Here is an 18,099-nt window from a genome sequence, read left to right on the forward strand (position 1 = left end):
ACCTGCTCGGCCTGCCGTCACACCAACGCTGTTCCCACACCCCAAGCTGGGACTGACAGCAGCCATGTGCCCACGTGGATGTCTTTCCCCCATCAGTGTGGCACTGGGGAGCAGCCAGTCAACCTGAGCAGCAGACCAGCAACCGGGGGCTGCGGGGGGCTGGGCAGCTAAGTGCACAGGGAGGCGGAGATGGGGGCGAAAGAAGCAGATGCAGAGAGAGGGGGACGGACAGAGGTCACGTGGCCCGGAGAGCAGGAGAGCCTGAAACAGAAGGCCAAGCATTGTTCCATGGGCTTTCCAATGCTGCTGGGGCCTGGCTGCCTGTCTGACCCCAGGTCAGGACCTACAGCCACTGTTGTTCTGTCCTTCTGGCGTCTGCCGTGGGCTCTGCCTCTGCACCGCCCGGAGGCAGGGTCGGGTCGGGTCAGGCTGGGCTCTCCTGTCTGGAGAACCCAGATGGCAGGATTTCTTAAACGTTTCCATGGAAATTCCTCAACTGACGGAAGGCGTGAACAGGGTGGGGGTACACCCTAAGCCGTATGTGAAACTTGCGAGCTTCATGGTTCATCTGAAAGATTCATGATTTAACAATGCAACTCTTCAAATTTCAGAATGTAGTTTTCATGTGCTCATTCCTTGTCCATTCTACCCCCTCGTTCAGAGATGCTAAAGCACTGCCTCTGAGAAGCTTCAGTCTTGACACAAGGTGGGAGGCAGGTGGCCTTCAGACCACTTGTCTCCCACTGAGACCAACCAGGCAACATCCAGGGCCTGGGTGCATACTTGGAATGTGGAATGGAAAGCAGAGAGAGCGAGCGGAACTGAATGGACATTTCCACAGATTGCTTCACCATGTGAGCAGATTGCCGAGCGCGGCGCAGTTGGAACACCAGGCAGTGCCCGAGATAGTACCCTTCTTCCACCCTGACCTCGTCTACTTCCTGGGCCTGCTCTGGGAGTCCTGGTGCATGACAAGGAGGTGGGGGAACTGTTAAGGCCACAGCGTTAAGTGTGCATGCTCCAATATGGCGGTGGGTATGCGTGGGTTTCTGTTTGCGTGCTTGTGAAGGAGGTTTGTGTCTGAGCTGGGTGGGGTCTGGGGGAGGATCCTGGCTTCCAGAAGCACAGGCTTTGGCCCAGGCTTGGAGGTCCACATGGGCTGCTTTGCAAGACACCAACAGGCCTTCAGAAAATGTCTAAAATGAGGAATAAGCATTGCCCAGCGTATTCTGTTTTGTAGACATGTCAGCTTGGGACGGCTCAGATGTCAGACTTGTTATAAAGATAGCTTGCCCCAGGTAGGAGGGGGAGGTGGGAGACCAAAGGCAGCCCACCTCTGAGTCAGCTGTCAGCAGTGGGCTATGCCCCTTTCTCTCTTCACTAAGGTGAGGAGCCCCCTGCTTATGACAAGCCAGAGGCTCTGCTGAGCTAGAACTGGGGAAGGCAGGGCAGGAGCCTGGGCCCAAGGAGGGATCCCCAGTGAAATTCCCTTTTGCTGCTACCTCCTGATACTGTCACTCCTGGAAGCGAGGCCAGGGTCGGTGGCTGCGGATGGCCAAGGGCAGGCTGATGTTCCTCTAAGATGTCCACGTCTACCTCCCTCTTCAGCTCAGGGATGAAGAAAGTGTGATGAGACCTAGTTATTATAGGCTAAAAATAAGAAGGCTCTCGAGGTCCATTAATGAACAGATTTCATTCACAGTCACATTAAGCCCCTTTATTGAATCACAGATACATTTCTCCATATAGGGTCACAGAGGCTGCGAGACGGGCCTGCACTGTCTTACGGTCATACTTGGATATGATGCAGAGGCACAGAGCTACTTTCCGAAAAGTGTCCTTGAACCTCTCAGGCCAGGACAGTGCTTTCACACCAGTTACAGACAAAACAAAATATTCTACTTCTTGAGAAGAGATCAAAATCTCTCTCTACACTTTCATGCTGTTTCATTCTCTTTCTTTCCAATAAAAAAAAATGTTTCACACACTTTTCTTGGTATTATAAGTACAGTAAACATTTTCCCCCCAGATTCTCAAAAGACCCATGGTCCTAACCACCTTTTTAAAGCTGGATGTGGCTGTTTTTGGCTCATTTGTCTATGACCCATAAGTACCTGCAGCTCAGTGGAGGCAGTCTAGAACCAGTGGGACCCATCCCGCACTACACAGGCATCTGAGACCCACCAGACCCTTCCCCGTGGGGCCAGCCCTGTGTCACCTGCCAGCCTTGTTAACATGCTCTGTGCTTACACAGCTGGTGATTTTCACTCTTGCAACACTAAACCAAACCAGAATGTTGGCTAAGGCCTCACAGTCCAGGAAGGACCTCAGGAAGTGAGGCATGGAGGGGTTGCTTATGGTCTTCAAGCACCTATCACTCACTGCTCTGGAATGAGTCGCTGAATGGAGTCCCAGTGAAACTATTGAGTCCCATGCCACAGGGGCTAAGCCCCCTCCTCTATTTTCCTCCGTCTTGAGTTGGCTTATTTCTCTGAGACACCCGTGCCTGGCATTTCGTGCCAGGAAAAGGCTTCCCATAAATAGCTTGCAAGACAGATGTACTGGCAGAGGTGGAAAAGGCCCACCATGCGGGTGGACATGTTCTCTGTCACCGTTCCTGTCCTGGCAGGACACTGATCTGCGGCCCAGGCTGGGACAGGGCAGACAAGTGTGGGAGGGGTCCACAAGAAAGAGCAACTCCAGGTAAAAAGGCTTTGGAGAGTTACCCTGCAAACATTTTCCACATCCATAGCCATTCCAGGAAAACCGTTATGTATTTATGTATTTATGTATGTATGTATGTATGTATGTATTTATTTATTTATTTTAACGTTTATTATTGAGAGACAGAGAGACACAGAGCGTGAGCAGGGGAGGGGTAAAAAGAGGGGGAAACACAGAATCTGAAGTAGGCTCCAGACTCTGAGCTGTCAGCACAGAGCCCAACGTGGGGCTTGAACTCACAAACTGCGAGATCATGACCCCAGCCCAAGTTGGTCACTTAACCAACTGAGCCACCCAGGCACCCCCAGGAAAACCTTTTCTTTTTCTTTCTTTCTTTCTTTCTTTCTTTCTTTCTTTCTTTCTTTCTTTCAATTATGGGCATCGCTATGCAGCCACTTTAATCAATACAGACTAAAAACCCAAACCTGACATATTTTTTTTACCTATACTTGTCTTACAGAAATTCTACTGAAAAGCATAATTATGACATTCAAGGACAAGAGGCTGAGGGTGCAGAGTACTTTAATTTACTATCGACATGGATTAGAGATAACTGGTTGTGGTCTTGCAAATGGCAAATGACAAATAGGGGAGGTTTACATTCCCTAGGGAAATGGAGAGGATTCTCTAAAATTCTTCTGGGCCTGGGGACGGTTTGGGGTATCTGGAAAGAGAAGTTACCCTGGCAGCTGGTGACCTTGGGGGAGGCTTGTCTCTTTCTAGGACACATTCAGAGTGTGGGTAGTGAAAAAAATGAAAACCAAGAACGTGGAGTGAAGGAGGGTGAGAAACTCAAGTCTTTCTCTCTGCACAAAATTAGGGAAGGAGACACAGGATTGGATTCCTATTTCAAAGACATGTTGGGCTTTTTTCAAAGAGCGGAATTTGGCTAAAATCCCAGGTGTCCCAGCCTTTGGTGACAGATGAAGAGCGGGCCGTGGGGACTGGGGCACATCCATGTCTGCATCCACAGGACACCAGGGTGCTTTGTCCTGGAAGGAAGCAGTATAGATCATCTCATACAGTGGAGCAAAACCCACCAAATTTTCTTGCTGATCAGCAACTAATTCCAACTCCCTTTGACTATAAACCAAGACTCAAAACGTATGTCTAATTCAGTGCACAAAGAGCTCTTAATAACTTGGGGTTTTGGTGCATTGGAGGCTGGGCTATGGGGGTGGGAGTGACAGAGTGGTTCCGCAGAGTGCCCGGGAAGAGGGGGCCATCAGTGGCAGCATCCTGGAGGGAAGCCGGGAACACTTGCGTGATGGGCATTGGCAGCATGAGTAGCAGTTGCTGATGGGGAAGCACTCCTGGCTGGGTGGAAAGCAGATCTTTGGGGTGCAGGGTAGAAGGCAGATCTTTGGGGTACAGGGATACTTCATGCAGGGGGGCCTCAATCGGGCAAAGTTGAGGCACCTCCTCTGTAGGGAAGAGAAGAGAGAGAAGGTCACTGAGAAGCCAGTGGAATTGGGTCCAGAAAGCTGTGGTTTCTCTGGCTGCTGGGGCCTGTCGAGCTCCTTCTCTAATCACACCTGTGCTCTTCCTACTGCCCAGATCCCCAGTGATCCCCTGCTGATCTGTCTGGGCCTGTCGGTCCCCAGAAGGTCCCACCAGTCCCCACAGGTGCTCCATGTAGTGGGCACTTTGGGCTTCTCTGAACCCATCATTCCCTCATAGTGTTATGCTTGAGTGCCTGTGAGTGACAAAACGTACTGACCACTGCTTTCTTTTACTGAGACTTTCATTGTCATCACCCTACTGTTAAAAATCCTTACTAACCCTTTCGAATAATCTTGGTTTTCCCTCCTAAAGTAGCCACATTAGAAAAACAACACACCTAAAACCCCTTGAATTTATAAGTATGTTATTAATGAATCTGGGACACCTAGAGGCAGACCTTGTCCTTTCCCATATCCACAAGGATACTGATCCAATGAAAAGTTCAAGAAAGACACACACCCTTGGGGACCCGCATGCCTGTGTGCAGAGTGGAGCCAAGCCCAGAGATGGGTAGGGATTCCTCGCTGTGACTTTCCCAGCAGGACAGCAAGACTGACATACTTTGTAAAATGTCACTTTCTAGGCAACTTTCTATGTAATATCACCTTAGGCTTTATCAAGTTAATATTATTACCTTTTACAGATAAACATTTCTGCTTCTCTTGATCATAACAGAGATATTCTAGAGAGCCCAGACAATACAGACAGACATGCACGAGGAAACAAAAGTTGTTTATTTCCCAATCCCATTCTCTAATGCCGCCTTTGCACAACCACATTCCAGGGCCGAATAGGGGACCCTCTGGTCCATAGCCCAGAGCACTGCAGCTGGGTCTCTTCTCAACACCATAGACTGATTTGGGCCCATGGGCAGAGTCTCGGTCATGTGGCAGGATGTTCACCATCCCTGCCCCAGGATCACATCAAAAACTCCCAAACTACGCTCAACTGTAAATTTTTTCAATTCATCCTTAAATCAGTTTGATCAAATTCCCTAAGCATGTTCATTACAATTACACTAAAGCAGAGCTAAGCCCATGATTCTTCTGGGAAAAGCTGACGATGTGGTCTAGGTTTTCGCATATTCAAATCTGTTACAGCAGTGAGTGAAGGTTTGTGGTTTCATTATAGGTCAGTACATTTGCGTTACACGTGTGCATGGGTGTGCTGCTGCTGAGAACAGATTGGAAACTTTATCTTTATTTCAGGCTCCTTTATTTCTGCTTATTTACTCCCGAGCATAAACAGATTATCTAGACCTAGCAACCGCTGTGGGATCTCTCTGATTTCATCAAGGGATGACTGTGGGGCACCTGTGCTGAGCCCGTCCTGTCTCCCACGCCTGAGTCCGTCTCCGGGAGCTGCAGGCTGCACCTTCCCATGGACTGCTGGGAGAAGAGAGGGGCCCCACGTGGCAGGGGGAACGCGGAGGGCCAGAGAGACCCTGAGACTGTGTTGCAAGTGTCATGGGCTGAGTGGAGGGGTCTGGGGGTGGAGGGGAGTCTCCTTCCTCTCTGCCTTCCTACCATTTGATGATCTAAGGCAGTGACCAATTACTGTTTACATCAGTTCAGTGCTGCACAGTGAAGGGATTAATCTTGGATCCACTGGCAAATGGGTCACTGCTAGCCCGAATCTCCATGCTTTGGGGCATGGGCTCCATTACCTTGTTTCCTGCTACATCATGGGGAATGTGTGCATGTTTCAGCATGTCTGTGCACATGCTTGGGTTGCCTGTGTGTGTGTGTGTGTGTGTGTGTGTGTGTTTGAGTTTTGGGTCGGGGGAGGAGAGGGTTGCAGAGCACAGGAGAGCCAGCTGCATCACAATCCCAAGGTTATGATCTGAGATCTTCCCAAAGTTCACTGGCTTGACAGACAGCTATCAAGTTCAGTCTTCCTGGAGAGGGGAAGCTACGTCCCAGCTTTGTCACACCTCCCTCCCTGATGGAGCTCTCTCTGTGCCATGGGCAAGGACAGAGGACTCAGGAGCTCCTTGGCATGAATACATCATAAGGCCGATCTGTATCCAGGTTCTAATTGTTCCATGGAAGAACACTTTCCCAGCAAAAATACATGAGCTCATATTTAGAAGGAGGTCTGTTATCAGCATACTATCAAAATAACATAGTGACATTCACAATTGTTTGCATATATAACACACTGCGCTGTGGACAGACGGACTCTGTGGACTCTGTGGACAGAACCCAGATATTTCCCTATGACCCTGGCAGCATGATATGGGTGTTGGAGCCTAGACTTGTACGTGAACCTTCCGGGGGTCATCACCTGCCCTGCCGCACCTCTCCACAGCCCCGTCACATTGAGTCCATCACTAAAATTCATGCACTCAGTTTCCACAGCTGTGACATGCAGAGAAGTGACCACCTTGCTAGAAGAGAAGGAGCCAGGCTGGCAGTTAGGCGTCAGCTCCTGACGCTGGCCCTAGGGCTTCTGGGCAGGAGACTTAACTGTGCGGGGCCTCGGCTTTCTCCCCATGGAATTGTGGGGGGATGAAGGAGTTAGTTGTATTAAACACTTAGAACAGTGTCTGGCCTTGGGAAGCTCTGTCACAGGCAGGTGTGGTCCCTGCGGGGTGGCTGTGAGGAGGAAAGGAGACGCTGTGCACAGGGCGTTGTGTGGGGGACACGCAGGGTATGTGCACTGGGACACAGCTCTGTGACCATGAACTACGTGCAGTGGGGGAGGGTAAGGTTGGCCACTGTTGGCCAGATTTCCTGGCGGACCTAGCAGTGGTCCTGTTGGTGAGTTAATGGGCTTCCCTGGGATAAAGCAACAAAGGAAGAGAATCAGGACCTTGGATGGAAGCCAGGGTTTGACTCAAGATTAAGAAACTAGACTGAGTCTTCTTGGGTCATTCTGTGTATGTGCGTAGGGAGAGACGGTCCTGAAGAAAACAGCCACACTCAGGTCTCCAGGAGGATGGTCAGAGGGACAAAGTCACATGGCAGGGACCCAGGAGTGGGAAGGGAGCCCACACCCAAAGGGCCTACTTATGGGCTCCCAGCTCTGCTCAGGATGAGGGGGGTTACTTTAGATGGCCCTGGGTGTTGCCACTTGCTCTCTGGGTGGCCTCTGTGACTTTGCTGGCCTCTCAGGACTGTTTTCCCATCAGCAAACAAACAGGGTCACTGTCACTCCCAGCTTGAAAGAGTACTGGGCTGACTCCAGAACTGGCATGGTAGGGGCCTGGCAAAGCGCTGGGCAGCTGCAAGTGCCCCACAATCCATGACATTCCCAGTAGGGTCTTGGGAAAGGGACCATATCAGAGGGTGCCCAGTGCCCCTGCCCTCCCCTCGATGGGGTAGGATGGCCCTTTCTGGTATCTCTCCCTTGTCCACCCTCTGGTCTTGGGCCTCCCTCCATGTCTTGCTCTGTCCCTCTGCCAGGAGTGGACGAGGCTGGGTGGGTTCAGGGCACAAGGCCGGTGTGGTGCTAGTGACCATAATGGGGCTGTGGCCCTGGAAGAGGCTCCAGGAGATCCAGATGCAGAATGGGCATCTGTGCAAACATGGCTGGGACCGCGAGCTCTGTTCAGACCCAGAGCCAGGAGCCCAGTAGTCCCCTGAGGAGCCTTGAAACCTCTGACAGCAGACATGGCCCTGCTGGGTGTCAGCACACATCCATGTGTCTCCTCAGCAGGGTCCCCACCCCCAGGCGTGCCCAGGACTCCTAATGCTCACCTGGCCACCAGGGACAGTCATGCTTGCCTGAACTAAGCAAATGACTAATGCAGCCCTCACTATAGATACTGGGGACACCACGTCCTCCAGGCACCTGGCCCAGTCTGAGGTTCTGATCATGGGGAAGCTTAGGCACATGATTCCCAGGCAAGCCAGGAACATGCTCCTCATGGGCCCTAATTCTGAGCCCTGCATTGGTTTTGGGGAAACCCTTATGGTTTCATGAGTGCTGACCTGAGGGGGGCAGGGCAGTGAGAAGGGTGGAGGCAGGCCCTGGGGTTCAAGTCCAGCTCTGCCACTCCTAGGCTCTGTGACCTGGGGCATGTTGCTTGATTTCTCTGTGCCTTGGTCCCTCCTTGGTAAAACTGGCATATTAGTAGTACCTGCACGTACAGTCACTGGCAGGATTGAATGTGAAATTATGGAAAGTTCTTAGACTGGCAGCTGGCATAGGAGGAACTCTAACAATTAGCTGTCACAACCATTAAATTCCAGGGGGACACCTGTAACATGCAGGCTTCTCCCCGTTGTCACAGGCAGTGGCACGTGGAGGGACTCTACTAGCTGGCAAAAGCAGGCAATGTTGGTCAACAACATGGGGGTGTCACCATGCCCCTCAGCATTCCTGGCACATGAGGGAGCCGCCAAGGAGAGTCTCAGAGGATGAGGGTGTGGATCCAGCAGACACAAGTTGGGGAGCTCGGTGGGGAGGGATGATGGCTGGGGGTCAGGAGAACTTGCTGGCCTGCCGCCTTCTCCAGCCTCTTTCACTTAAGCTTGGAGGCACTGGGTAACACTCTCCCCAAGAAAGCTTCTTGTCCTTCTGATGGGGACCAGCAAGGAAATGCAGGCGCCCCACCCAGAATCCACACGGGAGGCTCATGAGCACCGCGTCTCCTCCTCTGGGGCATCCTCCCGGAAGATGCCTGGACAGGGCTCTCTGACCCAGAGTCCCTGAGCTCAGCTGCCAAGGGCAAAGAGAAAAGGGCGCCTGCCCAGGGAACATCCCTGTGCCCCTGCTTACCGTGTTCCTGGGCTGACACCACATCAATGGGATCTGGTTGCAGCTTTGCACAAAGTCACACAAGGTGTCCAGTTTGCCCTGAAAAGCAGATGTGGCTGTGAGGAGGGTCCAGGGCCTGGCCGTCACCTCCAGAGGGGTAGAGGCCCCTCTGCCTGAGATGGCTCCAGAGGGCTCTGTCCCCAGGAACACACCGAGGCCGCCCTGTAGTCTCCGCCTGGGGCAGGGGCCTGGTGGCCTTGTGTGTTTCAGGGCAGGCAGTGTCACTGTAGGTGACAGATTGTTTTGGAACCCAAAATGAGTCTGTATTTCTGGTGTAGGAGGAGAAGGCAGGGGCTACTTTGAGAGGAAGGGTCCAAGGTGGGGGACATGCGGGGTCGCAAGGAGAGGTCTTGCAGGGGAACGTGATGTGGGCATCAGGGAGCTGGGCAGGAGCTGGGAGAAGAGGACAAGGGCCTGCACTGGGGCACACCAGGAGCAGGTGGGGACGAGGGCTGATTCCGGGGCTGCTCCGGAGAGAGGAGGGGAGGACACCAGTGAGAGGCCCTGGACCCAGGGGCAGGTGGCCTCCCGACTTCAGGACCTGCAGTTCAGGCCTCTCTGGGCCCTACTGAGGGGGCAGGTGGGGCTGTGCCTTGTGAGCAGGAAAAAGCCCCAGGCCATGACCTTTGCCCTGTCTGGAGGCAGTTTGGCTTCTTTGAGCCCCCAGGCTGACTGTCTGCAGGCTGTCATGTTGCCATCTGGGGCTCCTTGCAGGGTCAACAGGGAGACAGCGGGACTAGGACTAACGTGCCCGGGCCCTGGTACAGCAGTTCCAACGGGTGCATCACCACAGATGCAGGACCAGGAGAAGGGCAAAGCCCACAAAGGAAGAATATGGGGTTCTTCCTTCCTCAGCCAGGGCTGCCTGGTGCCTCCCCATCCTGTCCTCATGCCCCCCTGCAGGGCTGGGAGCTCCCTCCCAGGGTGCGGCCCTAGCACTTTCTGTGAGGATATTTCCTCACAGCCTCCTCCTCCTTGAGTCCCTTGTCCCCATGTCAGTGCGTCCAAGGAAAACGTAGTTAGCTTAGTCCCTCACTCAGCTGAGCTGACTCATGGAACAAACTTTGCTCAGAATTTTCCTTAAACGATTCTTTTTCTGACCTGTGGGAGACTGTTTGTGATCGAGCTTGTGTTTTACTCCTCTGCCTGGTGGCCAGGAAAATGGAAGCCATTGTTGGAACCGCTGACGACCTCAGACAGCCTGCGACTGGCGGGCTGTGGCCAGCCACCAACATCTGCAGACCTGGGCCCCTTCCAAGCCTGGTGCCAGGCTCCAAGTGGTGTTGGTGACGGCAAGAGCCCTCACAGTCTTGCCCTCTCCTGGGGCCCGGGATCGGGATGGCCTCTGCAGTTTTTCCCGTGCCCAGGGATCGATGTAGTGCCCACAAAGCTCATCTCCACCCAAGCCACGGTTCACGTGAGGCCATGGACTGGCTGCCCTCCCTTGTCCCTCAGCCCCACCTAAAGGCCCTTCTCACCTCTATCCGTCTTATCCCGCCTCCTCGGCACCTACAAGGGACCACCACTGGGCGGGGCCGTATACATTCCCTCACGGGTGCCTAGGAAGAGAAAGTACAGTTTGCTTCCTGGTCTGGCAGCTCCCGGGTGCAGACACATGACATCTGTCTGTTGCCCCAGCAGCTGTCAAGCACTGGCCACTCGACAACGGGAATTTGGAGATACCAAGGACAAATGAAGAACACTCTGTACTGTGACAGTGTCCTCCTTGTGAAAACAAGCAAACTCCTTTGGTTTGCAGATATGGCTTTTCCCCAAAAGGCCAACAAACTCTATCCTGTCCCTCTGTGCCCTGGTGCCACCCTTGGTGGAGAAGCCTGGTCCTGCGGCTGTCAGTGGATAGGAGGGCCATCAGGGTAAAGAATTGGTGGGTGACAGGGCTGCATTCACCTGACCTTGGCACATCCAGTCTCCTCAGGTGACAATGTAACCTGCTACTGTACAGCCCCAGACACTGAGGGCTGTTTCCTACCAGCTCTCAGGCTCAGGTCCCCCTGTTTGGGACACTGTGTCCCTGCCACTGAGTGAGCCATACCCGCTCCTCAGATCCCTGCTCTCTGTGCTCACCCGGCATGGGCCTTACTCAGACTCCATGCCAGGGAAGACCCCTTCCAACCTCCCCAGCTCTGCACTCCCCACAGTACCAGCCCGGTCAAGCCTCTTGCCTGCCAGGTGACAGGGGTAAAGATCAGTGAAATTCAGCCCAGTATTCATTAGAGCCTGAAGGAGGCGACCTGGTCCTGAGACCTGAAGCTCTTTTTCCAAGAACTCACCTGAGACCGGGCGAAGGTGCAGCTATGAGCTGTCCTTTGGGAACTGGCAGAAGTTCCAATATTTTTGGGTCTACAGCCATTGCTGAAATAGGCTACCCCAAGTTGCTAAGTGAGTGGCACAGCTCTCGATCAGGCTGAGTTGCACACCCGGGAAACGTGTTTTGAGTCGTAAGTCCTCCCGAGGGCCCTCCCTGCCCCTCCATCACCCTCTTCTTTCGGCCAGCTCTCTCTGCCCAGGTAGGTGGGAGGCGGTGGGGCAGCAGGTGGAAATATCCCACAGGCAGCAGGACCCCTTGTGTGAAGGTCAGCGTGGGCACCAGGCACACCGACATGAGGACAAAAATCAGGACTTACCATTACTATCTTCTGCACTGGTGGCTCCTTGCAGGGCTAGAATGTTAAAGAGACATGAACATCGGCTGGAGGAGCATGAGGGCACTGGCTCGGCCATGCAGACGGAAGGGGACCCTACTCAGCAGCAGTGGGACAGAACATGGGCTTTGGGTGTCAGTCTGGGAGCCCACTGTCTATGGGATGTGGCCAACCGGCTCCAGCATCCCGAGGCTCAGGCTCCTGGGTTATCAAAGGGGAAACGGACCTCCCTGGCGGTGGACAGGGAGACAGCCAGACTAGGGTGCCTGGTCCCTGGCGGAGGTGTCCACACAGTAGTTTTCATTTGGAGCCCTTCCATGACATGAAGACAAGAGAACACATCCAATTCCCTTCCTCCTCTCCCCTCACCTCCCACAGCCCGCAGCCCTCCCTAGTCCCCACTCTGTGCTGACAGCCCCCACTCCCGCTTTCTGTCCTCACAGCTCCCCCTCCACAGCAATCCGGCCTGCTTCTGTCTTGCTGCTTTGCTCTGTCCTTTCCCACCTCTGTGGTTTCCTCTTCCTTCACCCAGCTCTGTCCCGGTCCTTGCAAACCCAGCAGCCAGTACGTCTGCCCTTCTCCCTCCCCGGGGGCCAGTGTCTCTCCTTTGCTAGGGCCCTGATGCCACAGCCTATGAGGCTGACATTTTACCCGCCACCCCCAGGTACCAATACCAGAGCAGACACCAGACTGTGAGCTCCTGTGTGCAAGATGGTGGCAGCTCCTTTCCCGTCCCTGTGTGCCAAGTATGGGGCCCATCATGTCCTGGCCCTTAGTAATGACTGAGAAAGGAAGGAAGGACGCACTGGCTGTGTGCAGAGATCTGGTTTCCAAAGCTCAGCTGCCCCAGAGTCTAGGAATCGTCCCAAACATCAGGATTGTCCCTCGGGGCCCCCAATGCCTCCTGTGACCCACTTTCTTCCCTCAGCAGCAGAGGCCTCTTCTGGTGCTTGGTCTCCCTGAGTTCTCCAGAAGCCTGGCTGCTGTGATGCCTCCCTTGTCACTGGGTACTGGGGTGGCTTATCCCCAGGGACAGGGCAGCTCATAGGATGCCTCTGGAAACAAGCATGAAGCAGGAGGGTCCCTGAGATGCAGGCTGAGTTTCTGCCCAGGAATGGTAGACACAGTCTGTGCCTTTGTTTACTCATCTGATGGCCTGGGAGTTTATGGGAACCCGCCCAGAGGCAGGATCACGGGGCAGGGGTAGGGGCTGTATCCCTCAAGTTGTTGGCATGGGCCTGGGGAATGGTACTATGTTCAAGATATCACTTACCTTTTTGCAACAGCATAGCCAGAAGCAGCAGGAAAGACACAGGACTGTGAGCACGGCTGCGAGGAGCACAACCAAGTAGATAGGTTGGATAGGTGGCATAAATGATGCCAGGTTTTCCGGGGGAGTCATGACTTCTGGAGAAGGAGGAGCTGGAGAGGGTGGTTCATCACCTTCTGATGGCATATTCTGCAGAAAGCACACGTCAAAAGTCTAGGGGAGATCTGGATGGTCCTCACTGGGTGCCTCCTCCCAGCACACTACACCTGCACATCGCGTGTTCCCACTCACCTCAGATTTCCCCACCTCCAGGGAGCACTGAAGGCCTGGAGGACAAGACTGCACTCAAAGAGCCGCTGTGGAGCCCTGAGCCACAGAGCCCACCACTGGCTTCGTGCCGAGGCTCTGGCCCAGAGCCCTGACAAGGACCGGAATCCCCATGTGTGACGTGCCAGCCCTCACTGCACGCCTCAGCCGCACGCGGTGCAGTCCTGCCCTAAACCAAATGCTCGGCTTTCCCTGAGGCAGGGGAGCTACAGGGGACAGAGTCTGTGCCCAGGAGGGGGAAGCAGGTGGGGGTCCATGAACTCAGGCTCCTCCTGAGTTCTTTCCTAAATGTGCCTGCTGAGGGCGGCCTGTCAGTTAGGCTCCTGAGGGACAAATGGCCGAGTGTGGTCTGCTGGTCGGTGAGTGCCTGTCCTGGCACAAGTGAACACACAGTCAGAGGACTGTCCGTGCTGCTGGAACCCTCCCAGCTGGGACTGGACACTAGGCTGGTAGCAATCAGGCACGGGCATCGCTCCTCCCAGGCAGCCCTCTTCCTGTGCCTAACGTGCTCTGTCGCCCATGTCATGCTGCCCCGCCCCAGGTGCCCGGGTGACGTGGAGCTCCGAGAAGTGGGCACCTGGGAGCAGCACCCTCTTTCCCACGTGCCCGTCCCTGAGCTGAGTCCCAGGCCCTCCCCACAGCCCTGGCAGCTTCCCACCAAGTGCCGGAGAGCAAGGTCCAGCAGAGGTCAGAGAGTTAGCGGAGACGGAGCACGAGAAAGCAGCAGAAGCAGAGGGGGAGGCTGATGCCCTCTGCAAAATGACAGGGGTGTTCCCCAAGTGGGCTTGGGCTTGCGGGCAGTGATGGGCGTGTGTGGGTTCAGCTGTGTCAGCAGCTGCTGAAACACCCTGACTGCACAGGGCCACAGTGGGTCCCGCTCTCCAGATCCCCTGTGTCTGGGGCCCGGATTTGGAGCACCTCGCTGCCCCAGAGGTTCTGGACTCAGGATCCTAACACACTAGCCTCCCAGCCTCTCCCACCTGCCCAGCTGGAATGCAGGATGGAGCCCCGAGCTCCCCACTGCTATTCTTGGGCCAGCAGAGGTGGCAAGGGGCGAGGCGGGGTGGCAGAGCCCCAGCACCATTTCTGGACTCTGCTTAGAGCTCTAACTGTTCCCTTTCCTGTGCCTTCAGGGACACCTGGTTCCCAGAGAGAGAGAACAGAGGTTCTGCAGGACCTGGACAGAAGGCTACATGGCAGGTGCTCTTGTGGAAGCACTCCCAGGGCACCTCACAAGCCCCATGTGAGGGCAGCTTGCCAATGAAGGGCTGAGGGACCCAAGCTGGCTCTGAGAAGTCATCCCAGCCCCCTGTCTGCACAAGTTATTTTCTTGGGCCATTGGCACTGTGTCCCTTCTCCTGCCTCCCAGGGCATGTGCTCCTTAAGTGTAAGTGCTCTGGACAGCCCCAGGAGGGAACCTGAAACCTTACCCTGGAACTCATACAGTTGTCGCTGGTGATGTTAGCATCACTCCTGATGAAGCTGATGGCATTATTCAGGCTAACTTCCACATGGACCAACCTGCAGCATAGAAATTGTGGATAGACAGAAATAGCCCCAACAGACATAGTTCTTGCATGTGGATCAAACCACATCCGCCATTTCTTCTCATTGTAACTGATCATCAGGGATTGGGGCCACCAGTGAGCACATGGCATGGGTAAGGAGAGCTCACACCAAGCCCTTGAGATCAATCTCTGCAGTGAAGACTGACCAGGCATAAGGTGTCCTGCCTGGGGTCAGATGCCCTCCTGGCCATGGGCTAGGTTTCCAAGGAGGGTGGATGGGTGTCACCATCCTGACTTTTCTCAATTTGCAGAGTATGTTGGCTTAGCTCTGATGGCTACCTGGAGCAAAGATTTTCCCTGGGGACATCATCTCCAGTAGTCTCCCTCCTTGGAAGAGACTGGGCTATAGCATATCCCTGAGCATCTCAGGTGACCACCAACAAGGAGAAGTGGAGAGTATGCCCTGAGACTTTGGGAGATACACATGTGCTGCCCTAGCAGAGGTGACATCCCGCATCCTATGTACCTCATAGTGGCAAAAACTGCACCTGTGGCCCTTGACCTGGGCACTTACTGGTCTGGTTTTTGTATCATTACTCCTGAGCATGTTATGGTGTTATCATCCACAGTGGTGGCTTTTTTATCTAGGAGAAAACCACAAGAGAATAATGTCAAGGAGCATGCCCATCCATCCATCTCCCCTCAGCTGGCCCCTGGCAAGCAGACTAACACTGGAAGATGCCAGCTTCTCTTTGCTGCCTTCTTCTGAGCCCCTGCTATACACCAGGCCCTGTGCAATGCCTGGCTGGAATGCAAAAGGTTGAGTCCCTGCTCTCAAGGGCTCTACATTTGAGGGATGGGAGGGAGACAATGAAATAACAAAGAAGAAAATAAATGTGGAGAGGGACACTTCTTGAGACCACAATAAACAACAGAAGGCACAGCGAATAGAGGGGAAGGGACAGCTGCTTAGGCATGTGGGGCCTGTCCTGTCCCTAAGAGACACCATTTCTCTTAAGGGACTGAAACATTTACCGTGTAATGTTGTGATGTCTGGAGGTAGCTCTGGGTTTACCAGATGGCCCTGCAGTAAGACATCACGGCACACAATCTCATCAGGTCCAATGAATGCACTGGGGGGGCTCAGTGGGAGATAGTCCTACTGTACCACCCTGCTCTCTGGGGAGGATCACACCCATCTCAGCGTGAGGGCACATCTACGTACCCAACATGTGCTTCTACTGGCCACTCACCCATCATGGAGGAATACCTGATGCCTGAGTATTTCCTTACATTATAGGCCTACATAGGTGATATGGTTTAGCTCGGCTATCATATTGGCTTCGTTTTGCAGTAGAGGAAAAAGAAACTGAGAATAGAACCCTCATTTGGTCAAGGTCAGACAAGTAATGTGTGCCTGTGCCAGGATTCCTGGGCCTGGGCCTGGAAGCTGGCATCCTGTCTCAATCCCAGATGCACACATTCTCCTGTGAAGCTCCCAGTGTGCCTGGCCCAGGGCTACCTGTGTTTCTCGCCAGCAGACTCAATGGATTCGGGTCCTTGTCTCCCAAGGCCAGTGAGAGCTGAGCCAAGGGAGGGGGAGTACAGCTCTGGGGCACACCCAGCACACCACAGCCATTCTTGGCAAGGGTTAAAGCCCTGCTAGGAGAGGCTCTTGTGGTTGATGACTTCCCAGCTTTGAGGTATAGGTCACCAGGCTTCCCAGCCAGGTCTCTCCTTCTACTTGATCTATCCTCACAGGACCCACAGTGAATGGTAAGCAAGGGCTTTGAAAACTTGGCTGGCTGAGGGCAAGGCAGCCTGTTGTAGGGAGTTTGTCACTTGGAGGCACCAAGAGAGCTACTTACCGAAGAATTTATCATTGCTGAAGCGGAATCTACAAATAACTTCCTCCTTGTTTATTGCATTATTAAATCCTTTTCCAGAAATCATAATTTCATAGTCTTCTGCAAAGCAACATTCAAAGGTCTGTGTAAGGTGGGGCTGAGGGCTGCCTTCCCTCTGTCTTAAAAGGCATGTCCCCCCACAAAATGGAATTCTCAGGAAGCAAACAAGTTGAAACAAACAAGGCTGACCTCTGGAGTCAAGATCCTCACCCAGTGTAATGGAGGGTCCACTCTGAGTAACAGGGGAGATTTAGGCTGTAGGGGGGCCTCTCATCTTCACCCCTGATACTTGGAGTCCATTAAAGGGACCCAACCTCATCATCTGTATATGCTAAGATTCTGGGACCCTGCACAACGAATCCCCCATGGAAGAAGTCCTGTCTTAGCTGTGGTTCTGGAAGTCTCACATGATTGCTCTCCCCCTGCCTTTGCCTGAGGCTTCATGGACTACACATAACCCACCTGGGGTTTAGCAAGCACTTCCTCTTTGAGTGTGGAGACACTGATATGTGAGGTGCAGGTCTAGACCCTAGACCTTCACCAGGCTGCTGAGCCTCCCCTGAAGCAAACACCAGGGGATAGAGAAGACAGCTGGTAGACTGGAACCCTAATGATTTAGCCAGGATAACATGTGGGTCTTTAACTGCAAGCCCAAGGTCATTAGCCTCCATCACTGCCTCCTGTCCCAGACTGGGTCATTCCAATCCTGGAAGCTTGGTTTGCCCTAGCTCAATTTATTTATTTACACAACCTTTATTATAGCACAACCTTGGACCTGGCTGCCCTTATTTCTCCTGCTTCAGGTCTCCCTGCAACTCCCATTGATCAGGGCAGTGTTTGCAAATTCTCTGCTTTGAAGAAAATAGTCTGGGCCTGTGGCCCAATGCTGGCTGCTGTTGTGGTTTGTTAGGCATTCAAATGTCTTCCAAACATGGGTATCAACACTTAAAGCCTGCACATTTTCCCTAATAACCCAGATCACTAGCATTCTTCAAAAATGGGAACACCTGGAAATGGTGGGTTCATATTTCTGCATGTCAACCATTGGCTGGGCCCTGTTCACATCAGGGGAGCTCCTCAGGGGCCAGCGCCTGCCTTACTGCACTACACCCCACATGCAGTCAACCATCCTTGGCTTGGCCTGACACATGCCTCCTGCTCACGGCACCAGCCTGGCCCCCGAGGGCACTGATGGCAGTGGTCCACCCAGTGGAGGCTTGATGTCTGTAAGTGACACGTCCTCTCCCACACACAGTAACCAACAGTACAATGCTGCTTTGAGCTCAGTTGTGCCAGGCTGCCTGCTCAAGGCTCACACTTCATAAGGACCCTTCTCACCATGACACAGGGCTCTGTGATTGGCCTGGAAGGAGCAGTTGGGCTTATCTCCTGTGCACCCTTTCGCCAGCCCGGCTAGGGCCACCCTGAGCAGA

At 53.6% G+C, this 18,099-nt stretch overlaps 1 protein-coding gene across 1 annotated transcript in view; it reads right to left on the bottom strand.

Moving 5' to 3' along the window:
• Positions 1-3,893: 3,893 nt before the first annotated feature.
• ANTXRL (ANTXR like) overlaps positions 3,894-18,099 on the bottom strand; it is a 36,054-nt gene continuing 21,848 nt past the window's right edge. Inside the window, exons 10-17 of the mRNA XM_047072789.1 lie at positions 16,628-16,726; positions 15,334-15,403; positions 14,682-14,772; positions 12,928-13,113; positions 11,637-11,672; positions 10,470-10,550; positions 8,953-9,030; positions 3,894-4,148 (exon numbers count right to left, since the gene is read on the bottom strand). Of these exons, the coding sequence (XP_046928745.1) occupies positions 3,894-4,148; positions 8,953-9,030; positions 10,470-10,550; positions 11,637-11,672; positions 12,928-13,113; positions 14,682-14,772; positions 15,334-15,403; positions 16,628-16,726 (896 nt within the window). The remainder of the gene's footprint in view (positions 4,149-8,952; positions 9,031-10,469; positions 10,551-11,636; positions 11,673-12,927; positions 13,114-14,681; positions 14,773-15,333; positions 15,404-16,627; positions 16,727-18,099) is intronic.

The sequence above is a fragment of the Lynx rufus genome, unplaced genomic scaffold (genome assembly GCF_022079265.1).
Source record: "Lynx rufus isolate CCGP_SWC_20201006 ecotype Redwood Valley unplaced genomic scaffold, mLynRuf1.p SCAF_11, whole genome shotgun sequence".
In the NCBI taxonomy this organism is placed as follows: Eukaryota; Metazoa; Chordata; class Mammalia; order Carnivora; family Felidae; genus Lynx; species Lynx rufus.